Here is a 19,063-nt window from a genome sequence, read left to right on the forward strand (position 1 = left end):
TTCTCCAGGCAAGAATACTGGAGAGGGTTGCCATTCCCTTCTTCAGGGGTTCTTCCCAAGCTAGGGATTGAACCTAGGTCTCCTGTATTGCAGACAGGTTTTTTTTTTTACCATCTGAGTCACCAGGGAAGCCCTGGTGGAGATTCCCTCCCAGTTGCATGGTGCTGTGCAGAGGGTGCGGCTCAGACTTTCCTATCCATTTTGCTGTGGGTATTTTCTCATTCACCTCACATACAGGAGTCTCACCTCACATTTAGTTGGTCTCTGGATTTCTCTCAGATGAAATTGCTCTGTCTGTAGCTGTACATTCACTGCATTTGGGGAAGGAGAGAAGATCAGAAGCCTCCTACATCTCCATCTTGGTCCCCTGCTTCTGAGTTCACAAATTCTTTGTGCAAAAGATCTAATTATCCTTTTTTTTTTTTAATGATTTGGATCTAATTTTCTATCTCTATTACCGGACATAGATTCGAATCCCCGTCCTGCTGGGAGACAGACTCATAATTCAGGACAGTGTCAAGAATTCAGCCTCCTCTTCACCCTTATTTCCCAAGCTGACAGAAGAGGTGGGTAATGCAAGGCCCTGCATGGGAAAGGAGTATCTGGTGCTTAGTCCATACAAGTGACCACTGAGTCAACCTCATTCCTCTCCAGTCCTCTGGACTTCAGTGGTGGGTCCACCTAGGCCACAGCTAGTTTCTCTTTGTTCTAATCCTACAGCCTCTCAGGTCTGGCTTTCTCTGAATTACTTCTGTGTACAAGTAAAACTTTTAGTTGCTTCCTGCATCAAGTAGCACTTACTGCCTAGATGCCTAGACACTCATGTGGCCACAGATATTCTACTGTTGATGCATCGCACTTGACACACAGGGGCACTCTGCAAGACCAGCCACTTTCCCCATTCCACAAGGAACAAGGTATACATCTACACCCTCTCTCCTCTGAGACCTCAAAACACATCTAAGTGTCTATCATCATTACTCCACCCACCTCCCACCCATGCACACCCTAAGACTGTGAAAAAGGAAGATGCATCACTATCTAAGCTTTCTTGCTTCCTTATCTTTTGAAACTTAAAAAGCATTTTGATTTCTGATTTTGTTTGTTTTTTGCTTTTGTATCATCTCTCCCTGGCGATCAATGCAACTGACTGACAGGGGCATAGAATGCAAAGTAAACAAGGAAGTAAAAGCATGCTGGGGAAAATGCAATAAAATGTTATCTCACCACATTTTTATTGCAATTGTACTTTGTACATTACAAAGTACTTTCATTTGTGTCATCTAATGTAATATTTGCAGTTCTCCTTTGAGGTAGGTATTAATCTCATTTTTCAAAGGAAGAAACTGAGCTCAAAGAAGTTAAGTGATTAATCAAAGATCATATAAAAGGCAAGTGACAAAATCAGAACTAATATTCAGCTCTTCCAACCTAAGCCCCAGGCTCTTTCTACCACTCTTCCAAAAGCATTTGCTCTGAGACAAAGGAAGGAATTTTTTAACCTGGAGTTTTCAAATTATGCTCCCTGGAGCCCCAGGGTCCTGTACAAGGGCTTTAGGGTCCCTCAAGGAGATAGAGATGGAAGAGGGGCAGCTCTTGGAAAAGGCCAGCAGAAGGTTTTCTTAGGTCTCATTTCTACCACTCAGCCTCACATTCAACCAGGGTAGCTCTGTGTCTATTTTTTAGAAGTTCCCATGGACTTTGGGGCAATAAAAGGGGGAAAGGAGATTTTGCTACCTTAAAATTCTTTGAAAATTATTACTGTAATGTCAAAACATGTCTTTCTAACAAAAGACTGTCATACACTAAAGCAAGCCAGTTGAGGGAATCTTTCAAGAGCAAGTAATGACAGCAATCTTGTTGAAAAACGATTAATGGCTGGGACTACTATACACACAATCACAGTCCCATTTAACTCCTTTTTTTTTTTTTTTTGCTGCACAGATTGCAGGATCTTAATTCCCTGAACAGGGATTGAACCTGGGGCCAGGCAGTGAAAACACCAAGTCCTAACCACTGGACCACCAGAAAATTCCCACTCATTTTATTCTTAAAGTGAAATTCCTACTAGAAAAGCATTTACTATTAGTTATTTTACATATTAGACAGAGACTGGAGACCTTACACAATGGGTCCAAGGACTCCCGCCCAGCGAGTGACAGAGCTAGAGTGAGTACCCAGTTCATTCACGCCCAAATCCCAACACCGCCTCCCTAAACAGGAAAGTCTATTCTATTAAGTTGGATAAGAGGTCCTATTCTCACACCTAATCTGTGAGAAATAAGACAACCCTAGTCTTGAGTTTGGCCGTGCGGTCTGCTGCAAGAGCTTGAACTCCAAGTATCAGAAGTAACGAGCGGTTCCAGCTCCCACAACCCACAGGCCTCCAAACCTAGTGAATCCCAAGGGCTGGCAAGGGCGATGCCCTGAGTTCCAAGGCCTGGGACCGGGCACTGTGGGGAGAGGGCCACGCCCTGGTCCCATTTCGCCACACATCATGCTCGCCACCTGCAGCTACCTTTCTCCCTGAAGGCAAAGAAGTCGCAAGATGCACAAAGTCACCTGACATCTCTCAAACGGGGATCTAAAAAGACCAATAAATATGTGGTGGGACCCTGTGGACGATGAAAACGGGCAAGCTACCTGACTGAACACACTACCACCCCAAACGTTGGGCCTTCCATTGCACCTTCACAATCCCTTTCACACAAAACAAGGCCCATTTCATTTTTCTTGAAACACGCGACCCTCGCCTTCAGCCAGGCAGAAATCTGAGGATTAAAAAAAAAAAGACAAAAACGGTTTCACTTCAACTTAACTCTTACAGTATCAACAGAAGAAACACCTACCCAGAAAACAAACGGGAACGAACCCACACGGGTGCGCCAGAAGGGGACGCTGGGCTGCGGATTCTTCTTCCGGGCCGGCGGAAACCACTTCCGGGGCGACGGTGAGCGAGGCGGAAGTGCGGTCTTCCGGCGGCAGCTGTCTCTGGGCGGGCCGAGGGAGGCTCCCGAGGCTGGGGGGCCGGGCCGGGATGGCGGCAGCGGCGGCCGGGGCCGGAGCAGGAGCGGCCCAAGAGAAGCAGTTCCCGCCGGCGCTGCTGAGCTTCTTCATCTACAACCCGCGCTTCGGGCCGCGCGAGGGAGAGGTAAGTGGAGCGGGGCCGCGCGCGGGCGTCCGTGGGCGGCAGAGGGCCCGGGGTAGGGGGGCTGCCGGATGGGGTCCGGCCCGGGCAGCCGCGGGGCGCGTCTGGGGTCGTCGCTTGTCAACTCCCTTATCGATTGGCCTTTACCGGACTGTTTTGTGCTGGGTGTGCGGCAGGGCCCAGACAACGCGGGCAGGGTCTGGTTGCAGGTCCCAGATCTGTGCTTGTGTATTGAGTGAAGGTTCGTCGGGTTAATCACACAGGTGGGAGTCTCTCTTCTCTTGACATCAACCCTGGATGATTAAAGTTGAGCTTTTGTCTTTGTTGCTGGAAGTCCCCTGCCTAGAAGCGTAGAACAAGAGTGGGAGATGGTAGTCCTGTAATTCAGGCTTGGCGGATCTTCGGAAAGTTTTTTTTTTCAGAATTAATAAGTTAAGTCGGATGGGAGCGGATGGTTTTTTTTGTTTGTTTGTTTGTTTTTGTTGTTGTTGTTTTGATTTTTTATCTTTACTTTTTTAAGGTGGGACGGTAACTTCCTCAAAGGATGTCCGGCGCCAAGTTTTGTTGGCAGGAAATCACGGTCCTTTTAAAGGCTGCCAGTCCAAATGCTTGTGAACCTGCTGGGTTTAATTTGTGGGGAGGTGTGTGTCTGTGCATGTGCACACACACTTATTTCTTACAAGCGTTGATGTATTACAAATTAGCATGGAGAAAAATCCAAAGATGGAGTTTTCAGCATCGTTGTCTAATGTTAGCTCAGATGGCATATGACTTACCAAATATCACAATTGCCTTCCATGCAGGTGGGCATCTGTTACCCCGTGAAGAGAAGATAATCTTTGTTTTTCTAAAAGGGTCCTTTGTTTTGTCTTGCCAGCTAGCTGCATATGACATGAGAGGTTGACACTAAGTATTGTCGACAGCTAAGACAGAAAAAATGCTTATGTCAATGTTGTGATTCTCTCTCTTCATACTTTAGGAGGAAAATAAAATTTTGTTTTATTATCCAAATGAAGTAGAAAAGAATGAAAAAATTAGAAACGTTGGATTATGTGAAGCTATTGTACAGTTTACAAGGTAATGCCTTTCAATGTGCTTTTGCAGAGCTCAGTGAATTCTTAAAACTTCCAGTGGGGAATTGTTGCTAACATATTCTTTTACCCTTTTTAGGACCTTTAGTCCATCAAAACCTGCAAAATCTTTACATACACAGAAGAACAGACAGTTCTTCAACGAACCAGAAGAAAATTTCTGGATGGTCATGGTATTTACATATACAGTACACTTTTCTGAATTTGTATTATACAGTTATGGGTGATCTTTACCGTTAGGAATTCAGGGAAGTCATTCAATTCAGGTCATTGCATCAGAGGAGAGTTATAGTACAGTCAGTAGCAATTTAAAAATCAGACTCCTATTTTGTGTATTTGTTATTGGGGGCTCCTTTAAGAAGTTTTGGTGTTGGGATGTGTTCAAGTTTATTTAAGTTAGGGGAAAATTTAAAAACACATATAATTGATTCCTTATGTAATTTCAGTTTATCAAAATTTGTAGGTTGTTCGGAATCCTATCATTGAAAAGCAAAGTAAAGATGGAAAACCAGTTGTTGAATACCAAGAGGAGGAGTTGCTGGTAATGAGTCATTTTTTATTTCATATTTTTAGGAAAAGAATTGTTAATATCTTGAGTGACTTACTTGTGCATAAGATTTAACTTATGTCACTTTTGCAGAAGTTTCTCAAGGTTAGCACAGGGGAATGTTGTGCTTGTTGTTTCCATTAGTACAATCTTATAAAAATGTATATGTGCCATCTCTTACCTCTGCCTTCCTCTATTCATCTGTGTTTAAAGCCCTCCTAAAAATTAGACTTGTTTACTTAGTCGTGTCCAACTCTTTGCAACTCCATGGACTGTAGCCTGCCAGGCTCCTCTGTCCATGGGATTTTCCAGCCAAGAATTACTGGAGAGAATTGCCAAATTAGGCTTCAGTTCAGTTCACTTGCTCAGTCATGCCTGACTCTTTGCGACCCCGTGCATGGACTGCAGCACACCAGGCTTCCCTGTCCATCACCAACTCCCAGAGCTTGCTCAAACTCATGTCCATCGCATCGGTGATGCCATCCAACCATCTCATTCTCTGTCGTCCCCTTCTCCTCCTGCCCTCAATCTTTCCCAGCGTCAGGGTCTTTTCCAGTGAGTCAGTTCTTCACATCAGGTGCCCAAAGTATTGGAGTTTCAGCTTCATCATCAGTCCTTCCAATGAATATTCAGGGCTGATTTCCTTTAGGATGGACTGGTTGGATCTCCTTGCAGTCCAAGGGACTCTCAAGAGTCTTCTCCAACACCACAGTTCAGAAGTACCAATTCTTTGGCTCTCAGCTTTCTTTGTGGTTCAACTCTCACATCCTCACATGACTACTGGAAAAACCGTAGCTTTGACTAGATGGACCTTTGTTGGCAAAGTAATGTCTCTGCTTTTTAATATGCTGTTTAAGTTGGTAGTTTCAGCACACAACTATTATAGGGCCATGTGTATGAACATTATATTGCTTTACCAAGAGTCGCTATACCTTTACTGGGCAATTGATTATTTTTTGTCTTCCCTTGAATGGGGTCTGTGCTGTGTTCCTGTGCTGTTTGCAGGACAAGGTTTATAGTTCTGTGCTCCAGCAGTGCTACAGCATGTACAAGGTAAGCACGGCATGTTTCTAGGTTGAGAGTCTAGCCAATTACCCCAGTTTATTTTAATCATTTAAAATAATTCTTAACTCTTTACATGACTGTAAGGTGACTATGTTTTTATGGGGAGGAAATAATGGGGCCTGTGAAGCAGCATTGAGGTTTATGCCTGCACCGATTCAGGCACTACAGAGCCCTTTTCTCTTCCCTGACTTGTCCTAAGAGTGTATCTGCATCAGTGAATGATAGAATCCATGTTCTTAAGGAAAGCAGATGGTGCAGAGATTTGTATGATTTAAGAAGTCCAGCAATATTATTTATAAAAAGTGAAACTTAGGTGTGAGTTCAGATTTTTTTTTAAAAATGCCCAGAACAATTGGGTGATTTTACAAAAATTACATTATCCCTTAACAGTGTTTTGATATTTCATGACTTATAAATCAGAAGTTCTAATGTAAATATTTTCTATATTCAAAAAGAATTGCGGGATGAAATAAGCAGAATTAATGTAAAAGAAAAAGAAGAACTTGTTATATTGGGAAATTGAAGAACAAAACTTTTTTTTCTTAATCTTTTACACCATTAGCTTTTTAATGGTACATTTCTGAGAGCCATGGAAGATGGAGGTGTCAAGCTCCTAAAAGAAAGATTAGAGAAATTCTTCCATCGAGTAAGTATTTGGAATTTTCTTTGTAATCTTGGTAGTTATCAAACTGACTGTTAGAGAAATACAGACAAGTTTGCTTCTCACATACAAACAAACCTAGAAATTGGAGTCAGCGTGGAGACTCAGGCATAGTGGGACAGAATCAGACCAGTGAGGAAACAGGTTAGATTTGGATTTTTTTTTTTCCAGCTCTAACCTTTATTTTATTTTTTATTTATTTTGCCACATGGCAAATGGGACCTTAGATACCTGACCAGGGATCAGACCCACGCCCCCTGCATTGGAGACCCAGAGTCAAACTCTGGACCACGAGGGGAGTCCCTAGGTTTGCGTTCGAATCAGAGCTTCCTGCCCATTGTGCACAGCTCCTTAAAGCACCTTGGAGATCTCTTCTGGCTTCATCCTTGACCCACCTGCGTCTATCAGTGTGGGCTTACTCCAAAGCAAAGCAAGCTTCCTTGGGGTGGATTGGTTAATTAGCAAAATCGCACATTCTCATGGATCGATTGTGTTCATTGGATCAGGTGTCATCTGTACTGACTTATGGTGAAGTTTGCGACTATGGCACAGATTTTTTTCCCTTAGTGGTCATGAGTGTGATCTTTTTCCCCCTACATTGTTCTCCTTCTCCTTCAGTGTCAATTTTGCATATTTTACCTTGAAAAAAGTGAAAGTGTTAGTCACTCAGTCATGTCCAACTCTTTGTAACCGCATGGACTGTAGCCCACCAGGTTCCTTTGTCCATGGAATTCTCCAGGCAAGAATACTGGAGTGGGTAGCCATTCCCTTCTCCAGGGATCTTCCCAACCCAGGGATTGAACCCCAGTCTCCTGCATTGCAGGCAGATTCTTTACCGTCTGAGCCACCAGGGAAGTATCCCTGGTCAAATTCAGTTTATCTTAGAGGAATGAGTCTCAATTGATCTTTCTCCCTATACTACTTTAATGTCTGTTTTTGAATTATTTTGTTTTTATGAATTACTTTTCTTATTTGTTTCTTCACTTCAATGACCGTAATTATTGACTCTGACTGTCCCCTGGTTCCTGTTCTCATCTTTATTCCTATCCTGTCCATCATCACTGACTGCATGCCCTTCCAGTGTGATTTTAGTATAAAATGGTCCATAATACCATGTGCAGAGGTCGGTCTAATCTGAATAGCACTAATAAGGAATTAAACACCTCACAGAGAGAAAACACAAAGCTGAAAGGACACTGATCACATTTGAACTTAATTTTTTGAAATTGGTACTGATTCCGTATCCAGTTCCCTGTGGTTCACCTCCATGTTGGTCTTGCAAGTGTGCTGTTTGCTAGCATGTAATTGTACCACAAATTAAGGCCTTTTGTTTTCAGTTGCCAGAGTACTAGCTTCTATGTGCTATTAGTAAGTTTTATGCCTTATTTTTTTCCTGCAGTATTTGCAAACATTACATTTGCAGTCCTGCGATCTACTTGACATATTTGGTGGGATCAGCTTCTTCCCATTGGATAAAATGACTTATTTGAAAATCCAGTCCTTTATTAACAGAGTGGAAGAAAGCCTGAGTATAGTCAAGTACACTGCCTTTCTCTATAATGATCAACTCATCTGGTAGGTACTCCCTCTTTTAGGATCATAAAAATAGCAGTGATTCGATTGATAGGTTGTCAAACTGGAAATACAGCCAGGGGTGGGGGTAGGGTGGGGAGGGAAGCGTCTTTTTAGATATTGTCAAAATAAGGCAGTGATTGTTTAAACCAAAATTAGGGTAATTTTGTTTAAAATTACCAAGCAGGGGAGTTTAAAATTGGTTCCATGAAAGATGGAGAAAATGTTAGGTTTAAGAATCCTATTTTTATTTTGGTATTTGTCCAAAAACATCTTCAAAGAACCAGCATAGTAAATGTGATTTTCATAGTTTCTTTTAAAGAAGCTAGTATTAAAAAACATCCAAGAAGTTAAAAGTGCTATAAACCAGGAAATTAACCCGCTGTCTTCAAGGTTTATTTGGGTCTTGTCTCATAGGGACAAAAACATAATTTCTTTGATGAAAGTGTTGTTAACTCAAGAAGCAAAGATACACTGTTACTAGATGTTCTCAGTGACCGAAGACTAAACCCGGGAAGAGCTGTGTGAATGTGCCGGAGCCCTGGGGCGGGGGCGGGGCCAGCTGAAGGCCCTCCCGCTCAGATTCATTCCGTTTTTGGGTTTGTGTTTCAGGCACAGAGTTTGTGCTCTGTGACCCAGGACAGGCTTCTAACATAACCTACGACTTACCTGGGAAAGATGAGAGGGCCTCGCGAGCCTCGGGGGTGTCACGCAGAGGCTTGGTTTCTATCAAGTTGAGATTTCAATTTAATAGGAAAAAAAACAACAACCCAGATACAGACTCACTGTTTACATCCTTACCTGAAAAACTGATTTTGGATCAAGCCCAAGGACTCCTGCTGGTTTCTCTGCACTGTTCCACATGCCACCTATTCTTGTCTCTTTTCAGAGTGGATGGTTTCCCCGAAAGTTTGTTTCTTTTCTCTGCCTGCTTTTTGCCTACACTGAAATTGAGAGAGTTAAAACCCACATACATTTCTGAGACATAACAGGACCAAGTTCCCTGCCCACAGCGTACAGTGTATTCAGAATGGTGGGTGAAAGCGTGACCACGTAACCCAGAAATCTGGTGCCTGGAGCAGAGTGGCTATCAGCTGCTGATGCTCCCTGGATATCTCACGTAAAGAGTGAGAGATGGTTTTTAATCACAGAACAGTGGGAAGATGGAAGACCAATTCCAGGCTTTTAACACAGTACTTTTCTGTTGTTGCAGGAGTGGATTAGAACAAGACGACATGAGAATTTTATACAAATACCTCACCACATCTCTGTTTCCAAGGCATATCGAACCTGAGGTATGATGGGGTACTAATCTCTAGAGAGACAGATGGATAAATAGATACATAGACACACACACACACAGATTTGGGGAGTGGAGGAACATGGGGGGGGCGGCAGTTCTAATCCATAGTTTACACTATTAGTGTGATGTTCAGTGATGGAGTTGACTGTCAGTATCCACTGGGAAATGCTCCCAGGACCCCTGCAGATACCCATACCCACATGTGCTCAAGTTCCTTGTATAAAATGGCTTTAAAAAAAAAAAAAAAAACAAAAAGAAATAAAATAAAATGGCTTAGTGTTTGCATGTAAGCTGCCCACGTGCACATCCTCCCCTATACTTTGAATGGGCTCTAGATTTTTATAATACTTGATACAAAAAAATAAGAAAAACCCTGATACGATGTACACATTACATAAGTAGGTGTGGCATGTGGCAAATTCAAGTTTTGCTGTTGGAAACTTTCAAGCGTTTCCTCCCTGACTATTTTCAACCTGCAGTTGGTGGAATCCACTAAGGTGGAATCCGCAGATGTAGCAACCTCTTGTGTCACTTAAGCACGGAGAACCACATATGTCAGCTTTTCTTCATTTTGTTCAATTGCAGTTGCAGAGGTGTAAGAGGGAAAATTGGATCTTTATGTTGGGTTCTCTGGGAGCTCTCAGAATGCCCGCGATCTTGGACAAAACAGTGGTCTTTGCACCTACAAACAGGAGATCTAGTCCTGAGTGGATTTTATGCTGCCTGCCTGGCTTTTCCACTCTGGCACTGACTCTCCCACTTTTCTACAGAGAACTGTAAATAATACCACAGTGCTTTCCCCAAAGCATCTGTTTTTAGCTTTAATTAGGTAAAGTATTCATAAGCCACGGAATTATCATTTTGACCCAAAGGTGCACGTGTGCATGCACGCGCGCGCACACACACTCTCCCTTGCTCTGTTTTTTAAGACCATGACTTGAAATAACAGGAAAATATCTTTTAGATAAGAAATCTCAAGGTTTTGAGAAGGCCCCAGTCCTGCCCTGCCTTCCCTTCTCACGTTGCTGGAGTACGTGCTGTACGCCAGACACAGAATGCGCACCCAGAAAACTTGCATTATCTCGTGACGTCCTTAGAGCTGGGGACCTCACCTCCATCTTGCAGAAAGGAGACCCAGGCGTGAGGGCTCCCATGACTCACCCAGTGCCCCCCAGCTAGTAGGCGACAGAGCTAGGACGTGGTCTCTGGGTCCACTTGACACTAAAACACCTGCTTTCAACCACACCCTCGGAAGGACCCTCCAGGAGACTTTTCTGTGGAGGGACGGTGCCGTTGTAACGGCTGAAAACTCTCTTGCTACTTTATTAAACACCTGAAGAGCCAGACTTCTAAACCAGAAGCGTGCAGCGGGGCAGCGGGAACGTGGACGCGGAAGGACTTGTCTCTCAGTGCAGGCTGCATCTGTGAGAGTTAGCTGTGTGTTCTCACTCTCAAATTTGACAGTGTTTTTCGGTCTTTCAAGTTGTACGCTAAAACCTTACATAGGCTTACATGTTCTTACATAGAAGAACATCAAAAAAGTTTTAGAAGAATTAACTTTAGCTATCATGACTGTTAGATTTGGATTTTTTCTTTTTCCATTTCCTACACATATTGAAATAGCGTATCTTCAGCAGAAGAAACCAGGAATGTGATATTAATAAAAACCTACAAGGAGGCATAGCGTCATGACCAAAGGCAGGGACTTTGAGGTCAGACAGGCTCGGGTTTGCTACCCAGCCCCGCCACTCAGGAGCTGGGCACATTGGTGAACTTCTTCAAACTTCAGTTTCTGCTTCTGGAAAATTGGGAGAGGGCATTCCCCACAGGGGTGAAACAAGATGAAATTAAGTAATTGACGTCATTGCCTAGCACTTCTCAGCCTTCAGTTATTGCTGTCAAGTCCGTATGTGGAACTTAGGGTACAGTGAAATTCTGGTTAAAACCAGTGAGTTCTTTCTGTACCTCTATAATCCTTCCTCCCCCCACCCCCCGCCCCCACTTTTGGTGGGGATGAATATGGGAAATTGGTACAGATACATGGCATGGAGTCAACCAGTAGATATGAATGCTGTTTCTCAAAGCCTTGAATATAGAAAATCTAAGAAGTCACTTGTCAATATTAAATCTGTTTACAGTTGGCGGGAAGGGATTCTCCAATAAGGGCAGAAATGCCAGGAAACCTCCAACACTATGGAAGGTAGGAATTCTGCCCTCTGATAGACAGTACTGTATTTTATTATCTTTTCTGGTAAAGATAAAATCACAAACACTGAATTGCCTTTGTGCTGCTTTGCTGACAATAATCAGCAAAGGAAATCCTTTTGGTTGCAATGACTTAAAATAAAAATCAGAATTTATTTTCTGATGTGGTGTTTTCTAAGTAGTGTCTAGCTTCCCAAAAAAGTGGGTGTGTGTATTACCACCCTTTATAGGAATGCACTGTTTACATATTCCTGCTTATATCTGCCTGATTGAATCAACTCATCTCTGTGATTGCTTTTCAGATTTCTCACTGGCCCCTTGAACCTTAATGATCCAGAAGCAAAATGCAGATTCCCCAAAATTTTTGTAAATACAGACGACACTTACGAAGCGCTGCACTTAATTGTCTATAAGGTAACAGTCGTCTCACTCCAGGGTTACGGATCGATGCTAAAGTAGCTCTTTCTGGCACAGCTTCCACCAAGTGCAGCAGTCGGTGTGCAGGCCTCTCTCATGATCCTTGGAACCGTGTCCTCGCAAGTTCTGATCATTGTAGAACTGGGAGTGGGTGCTTTCTGGAGCAAGAGGTTTATTTCATCCCCAGGGGACAGCCCGTGACTTGTGAGGGGGTCACTGTCTGAGGCCACGACTCGCAAGGCCTGCAGGTGGACAAGTCAGGCCATCAGGGCCACTGTCACCTGTTGTTTGGTGCCTGCCCACCCGTCCGTGGATTCTGCCTCCGCTCTGATTTTAAAGCTGTGGGCTTGCTAATTCCATGAAGATAGTCTGAGTTTCCATCAGGATACTGTCTTGTCAGGATGTAAGTTTATGTTGTGTGGTCGCTAAGTTGTTTCTGACTCTTGGCAACCCCATGGAATGTAGCCTGCCAGGCTCCTCTGTCCACGGGGTTTCCCAGGCAAGAATGCTGGAGCGGGTTGCCATTTCCTTCTCCAGGGGATCTTCCTGACCCAGGGATTGAACCCATGTCTCCTGCACTGCAGGCGGATTCTTTACCACTGAGCCACCAGGGAAGCCCCATGTTTATGTTAGGTTGGGTTTTTTTTTATTTGGCTACGTCGGGTCTTAGTTGCGGCACACAGGTCTTCGATCTTCGTGACCAGGCGCAGGCTTCCAGCTGGCCTCTGTGGACAGTCGTGCAGATGGCACAGCGCCTGTTTCTCCCAGCAGTGACAGCTGACAGAGTGTAGGGCATGTTGCCTTCCAGGGAGGCTCACCCAAGCCTTGACGTCCAGAGACTGGATGCAGGCCCCACTGACCACCCTCATGGCTGACTATCTGTAGCTGACCTCCCAGAGACCTCCCAGAGGCCCAGCTGACCTGCGTGAGCTCAGGGCCATGAGGGTAGCTAGTCTATTCTCTTTCGTTTTGAAGTCTTCTCTTCGTCTGGTTTTGGTATAAGGGTGATACCCTGTTTTTGAAGGCTTTCTGAAGGATAGGTGTGAATTCGTCAAATGTTTGGTCACAGTAAAGCCACCTACATCTGGACTTGTCTTTGGGGAGTGTTTAAATTATTAATTAGTCTTTTTACTTATTATAGGTCTTTTCTGATTTTCTTTTCCTCTGAGTCAGTTTTAGTAGTTGTATCTTTTTAGGAATTTGTCCATTTTAGGTTGTTCAAGTTGGTGGTGTCCAGTTTCTTCATAATATTACATAGGCTTGTACTGTTGTCTTTTAAAGTCAGTAGTGCAGTCTCCCCTCTCATTCCTTCTAGTCATGGGCCGTCTAAAGGTTTTTCAGTTTTGTTCATCTTTTCAGAGGATCATCTTTTGGTTTCATTTTTTCTTCTTGCTTTTCTGTTCTCTGTTCCAGCTTATTTCCGCTCCAGTCGTCATATCCTTCCTTCTGCTTGCTTTGTGGTTAGTTTGAGCCTCTTTTTTCCAAGGTCTTAAGATGGAAGGTTGTTACTGATTTGAGGTCTTGCTTCTTTTTTAATATTATGTGTTCACAGCTGTAATAAAAGACTAAAATACTAAGTTGTAGTAGATTGTCTTTTATAAGCATTCCTCCATCTGCTCTCTGCCCTTAGGAAAATTTCCCTCTGGAGATTTGACTGTTTTTTATATTTTTCTCCAATTACAATGTTTTCCTAGGGAGAGAGATTATTAATATTGTAGATCAGGGCAGTGAATTGGGCAGGATTATCCATGAGTTGACGGTTGTTGAGAAAGTGATGGTCCTTGGGGTGCTTGTGTACCTTTCTATGTACATTTTTAATGTATTTGAAATTCTTCAACTTTTTAAATAGACTTTAAAAGGGCCATTTTTTTGTTTTCTTTTCTTTTCTTTAAATAAATCTCTAGGGTCAGGCACACAAATGTCCAATGGCAGACACAAGGGAGGCAAGCTGGATCGGGGTTTGGGACTCTGTGTCACAGAGTGGCCCACGTCCCAAGGAGACCAGGTGGTGGCCAGAGTGAAGACCAGTGATCCCAGGTCTCTAGATGCCTGGGGGAGGCTGGAAATTGGGATTTTGGTAGCAAACTAGTTGGCATCTAAGTCAAAATGACTTGAAACAAAAAGACCTGTATTGGGTGGAACTGGCCTATAAGCCACCCAGTCTGCAGCCTCTTTATGGGCAAATAATAATTACCATTCAGTTACAGAATAGCATAAATGTCATTAACTTTGACCACGTAAACATAAAGTTAAAGCTGAACAAGTCTGAGAAGGGGAGGTGGGGAGAGGTGCGGGGACACAGGGAGGTTCATGTCCTCATTAAAGAGTGGCTGTGACTGGGGGCGTGAGGCGTGAGCAGTATCCAGCGGAGGAACTACAGTGGAAACCGGGCTGGGTGGGGGGTGGCTGAAGAGCCGCATCTGTCACAGCCAGAGGTGATGGTGCCGTAGCCATGTCATCTAGAAGGATCACAGTGGTGCTGGGGGAGCAGGCCTCAGAGGAGGAAGTCTTTTGCACTTTGATCACAAACCTGTATGTTCTTTTTTGGCTGCCTTGAGTTCTTGTTGTGGCATGCAGGCCTCTCTGGTTGCAGAGCACGGACTCTAGAGCATGTGGGCTCAGTTGCCCCCACGCACGTGGAATCCTAGTCCCCTGACCAGGGATTGAACCTGTCCCCTGCATTGGAAGGCAGATTCATAATCACAGGACCACTAGGGAAGTCTCAGGCCTACATGTTCTGTTTTGACCTTTCTTTTTTTTTTTTTTAAACACTATTACACGGCTTTGATAAATTTAAACATTTTTTGGCTGTTTTATTTATGATCTGGCTTGCCGTAAGTTCCCATTACTTACTCCTATCATAACTGCAGTATTTGCTATAATAAAAAAGCGAGACAGGTGACATTGACTTGCTGGGGGTTTTTTTTTTGACTTGTATTAATGAAGATTATCAAACACACACAAATAGAATAATGAATACCTAGGTACGTATCACAGAGCTTAATTAATAATATGCTAATAATATCTCTTGTCTCTACACATTTTGTTTTTTTTTTTAGAGCATTTTAAGTCATCCTGTCATTCCCCTCATAAACAGTTCATTTTGCATCTCTAACTACTACTAAGGGCATCTGTTTTAACATCACACCTGCCATTATCATGCCTGACCAAAATAAATAATACTTCCTTAATATCATCTAATATCCAGCCCCATCTGGAGTTCTTCAGTTGACTTAAGAAAGTCTTTATAAAGTTGATATGTTTAAAAAAAGATTCAAACAAGGCCACTGTATTTGGTTATTTTCGTCCTTTTTTTGTACCATTTCCTAATCTTGGTTTCTTTTCATCCTAGGCGATGAGCGCAGCTGTGTGCTTTATGATTGATGGTGGGTACACACATGTGTCTAAGCCTTGTCTCTTTACACTTTGCTCCCTTCCATTCCTGAATGATAAATATGTTGTCGTAGCAACACAGAGGCCGAATTAAGACCTGTTGTCTGTCGGGGGCCTCTGCCCTCGTCACTAGCTGTTTCTAACATCATTAAAGTCGTCTACGGCCATACCACCCTGAACGCGCCCGATCTCGTCTAATATCGTTAAAGTCCCAGCTTGCTGCTTCTGTGCCTTCTTGCCCATGAAGCGATCACAGGGAGCACCCATCTCAAAGGAGCTTTAGAATTAAAAAGAGGTAACATTTGTATGGACCAACGGTACCGGGCCCATGAGTGCTATTGTAGTGTTTGTTAAATAAGTATTTGACCTTCCTTTTACTGAGGCTAGCCAGTCAGTATACAACCCCGCAGGGCGTGCTTCAGTCCACATTTACAGGGCGATGAGTCTTTGCCTCTGTTTCATCTTAAATATAACTAATTTTGAGCCCTCTGTGTCTCTTTTGTTTCGGAGGGGAAAGGGCTCTGATAATTTCATTGTTTTATTTCCCAGATCAGTAGTTGGCATATTGTTGTTCAGACAGTGAAATGAAAATTGAGCTCTTTAACCCCTGGCCCCCTGACACTGGTATTGCTTCAATTACCCGTAGCCTCCATTCAGCCCACACTGGATTTCTGCCGAAGACTGGACAGCGTTGTGGGGCCCCAGCTCACGGTGCTGGCATCTGACATCTGTGAGCAGTTTAACATCAACAAGAGAGTATCTGGGTTTGTACTCTGCTTCCTGGTTGCTCTCAAGCATTTAGCTGGCTTTGGGTGAATCAGGGTGGTTTTTACTTAGGACGTGGATGGTGTTTCCTGAATCCAGATGACATGCATGCTGTTTGGCCCTGTCTGAAGGGCTTCCTGGGGAGCTGCTCCTGTGTTTTTCTGCCCCACGATGGGGGCTGGGGCTGGGGCTGGGTGTTAACACATCCCCCCTGCCCTCCCCGATGGCGGGGTGAACGTGTGGGGTCAGGCGTGCCAGCTTCACCCGTGGTCTTGGCCTTGCGCACCTCTCCCCACGTGACCCGCCCAGGCTGTGACGTCCATGCTGGCAGTGGTAATCAGGGTTTTGCTTTGCACGGACAGAACACACTCAGCCTCTTGTGCAGAAGTGTTCCCAGTGAAGTTGGCTGTGACGTGAGTCAGTGGGGGTGTTTCTTTAGTCGGCAAATAACTGAGTGACTTCTCATTTATAAAAGAAAGAAAGTCATCACAGTTAAAATATTTTTGGTTTTTAAAACGCATACTTGAGCTCACTGGGAAATTCAGTCATGTTGAATATGTCACAGACATCCAAGAAGTTACTGCCGCATGTTATGTCTTAACTGAGGTTCTTGACTGAAGGCCTAGCCGTTGGAAACACCACCTGAGCCATTATACACACAGGGTTTTGACACTGTGGCTGTATAGTTGGGGTAATGCTATGATATTTCAGAAACTATCTTTTCTGTGTAATTGTTCTCTCAGAATGTTACCATCTGAATAACATGTATTCACAGGTCTGAAAAAGAACCCCAGTTTAAGTTTATCTACTTCAACCACATGAATTTAGCAGAAAAAAGTACAATTCACATGAGGAAGACACCCAGCGTGTCACTCACATCTGTCCATCCGGATCTGATGAAGATTCTGGGTGACATCAATAGTGATTTCACAAGGTAATGCTCACCACCTCTCTCTCCAGTTAGGTGTCTACTCTCATGAGTGTCAGCTCCAAAAACCAGACGGTCCCAGCCCCTTCAGAGGGCCTGACGCCTTCTTGGGCGAATGCCATCAAGCCCAGGAGTGGGCCGGTCCCTCACAGGGGACTCCCTGACCTTCTCAGGTCGCTCAGGTCTCCTATTCCTTATTTCAGAATGTTTGTATACAAAATAAGCAACTGCGTCTTGAAACTCCTGTCTTGCAGAGTGGACGAGGATGAAGAAATCATCGTGAAAGCCATGAGTGATTACTGGGTTGTTGGGAAGAAGTCTGACCAGAGGGAGCTGTATGTTATTTTGAATCAAAAAAATGCAAACCTGATTGAAGTCAATGGTAAATAGGGTTTGGTGTTTGAGCAGAATTTTAATGCTACTGATACTTCACAAACTGTCTTTTCAGTGTACTATGGAGCATGTACATAGAGCAAACACGACTGTTAAGATTCTTAAGCAGAGGTCCCTGTTGCTAAAAGGAAACCATCACTTGATCTCTTTTTCAATAACTTAGTTCCTTGAAACAGTATGTGAAAAACTTGCCTGTTTCTTGGGAAACTTGATACAGGCCAGAAGAAAATTATTTTCTCTAATGCTGAAGAAAAAAAAAAAAAAATCCCGTGGCTTTATACACCATGTATAAAAATGTGCGTTTGGGGAGATCCCTGGCGGCCTAGTGGTTGGGATTAATAGTTGATGCATTAGGAATGACAGTTAACACACGCCTCATTGAAAATGGGAATTGAGTTTAAGGTCCAAAGAAGGACGCCACTGTGGGGCTCCTGGTCCTCAATTCAGGGCTGCCGCCAGAGCTTTTCTGTGCTTGTGTCAGATTCCCCAAGATTTTAGAAGCTGTACTCCAAACCCCCAACTCATGGATGTCTCAAGCACTTTGGGTTTGAGCTCTCTCAGGCCTAAAGAAGAGATGTCAAATAGTGGTAAAGTAGCCTGTGTGTCAGGCCTTTTTATCTTTCTCTCGACTTACGAACATATTAAGGCTTCTAAGATTTAAGGTCAAATTCGGTGAAGACCTTTATTTATGTTCAACTTTTATTCCCAGAGAATTATCAGAATAAGGTACTGATACATATCCTATAACCTCTTAAGTGAGAATTTCTGTCCCTGTTTTGTGTTCTTTTTGCAGAAGAGGTCAAGAAGCTTTGTGCAACGCAATTCAATAACATATTCTTCCTGGACTGACTTGACAAGGGCTCTGTGAAACATCTTTAAAAAAACAACTCGGCAGGCGTGCTGTTTCCCACGGCTGGTTATCAGTCATATTATTGACTGGGTTAATGACAATAGTAAAGCAATACTTGCTCTGAAGAGTCAAATTTCTACTTAGTCTGATGATTCCTGAGGTTTTTAGATTTTAAATATTTATGTGGAATTAAAGGTAGTTGGCTACATCTCTGTCATTCCATTCTTTTGACATTATGTGAATATTTTACTGGAAAATAAGACTAATAAATTGTTAAAAAGTTTGTAAAAATCCTGGTCTTGCCTTGAGTCTCTGGTTGCTGGTTTCTAGACCACGGAACTTTGAAGGGGAGGAAGAGGTGAGTCAACCCGTTTGCTTGGGGGACGACAAGTAGATCTGGACTTTCCCACCACATTCAGCGTTTTCTGTTTCCATCCTTTTTTTTCCCTTTTTCCCAACCTTACCTCGGATGATCGTTCCCTTCCTTTTTGCTAGTTTGGAAGCTTTAGGTGTATTCTTAGGCTTTGGGTGGTTCCTCTTAAATTTAACAGGACCATTAGCTGTAACACTTTCCTAACAGAGACTTCGGGTCTTCGGTTAACCTCCGACTGCAGCTGGCTCTTCATCCTTGTTGTTCAGTCTCTTGTCCGCACAGCGTTGCTATGCTGTGGGAAGAGGTGGAGAAGGACCAGGGCAGAGGAGGTGTGCCAGGCTCGGGAGAGGGT

At 43.6% G+C, this 19,063-nt stretch overlaps 1 protein-coding gene across 1 annotated transcript; it reads left to right on the forward strand.

The window, feature by feature from the left end:
* The first annotated feature begins 2,966 nt into the window (after nucleotides 1-2,966).
* Nucleotides 2,967-18,629, forward strand: CCZ1 (CCZ1 homolog, vacuolar protein trafficking and biogenesis associated). Its single transcript, XM_061153742.1, has 15 exons — nucleotides 2,967-3,151; nucleotides 4,128-4,225; nucleotides 4,319-4,412; nucleotides 4,703-4,780; nucleotides 5,792-5,839; nucleotides 6,414-6,497; nucleotides 7,912-8,087; nucleotides 9,298-9,379; nucleotides 11,526-11,587; nucleotides 11,895-12,006; nucleotides 15,362-15,395; nucleotides 16,049-16,166; nucleotides 16,943-17,101; nucleotides 17,350-17,477; nucleotides 18,282-18,629. Exons 1-15 carry the CDS (start codon nucleotides 3,038-3,040, stop codon nucleotides 18,335-18,337), a joined length of 1,443 nt encoding a protein of 480 aa, XP_061009725.1. The 5' UTR covers nucleotides 2,967-3,037; the 3' UTR covers nucleotides 18,338-18,629.
* Nucleotides 18,630-19,063: the final 434 nt, after the last annotated feature.

This window comes from Dama dama, chromosome 10, assembly GCF_033118175.1.
Source record: "Dama dama isolate Ldn47 chromosome 10, ASM3311817v1, whole genome shotgun sequence".
NCBI lineage: Eukaryota > Metazoa > Chordata > Mammalia > Artiodactyla > Cervidae > Dama > Dama dama.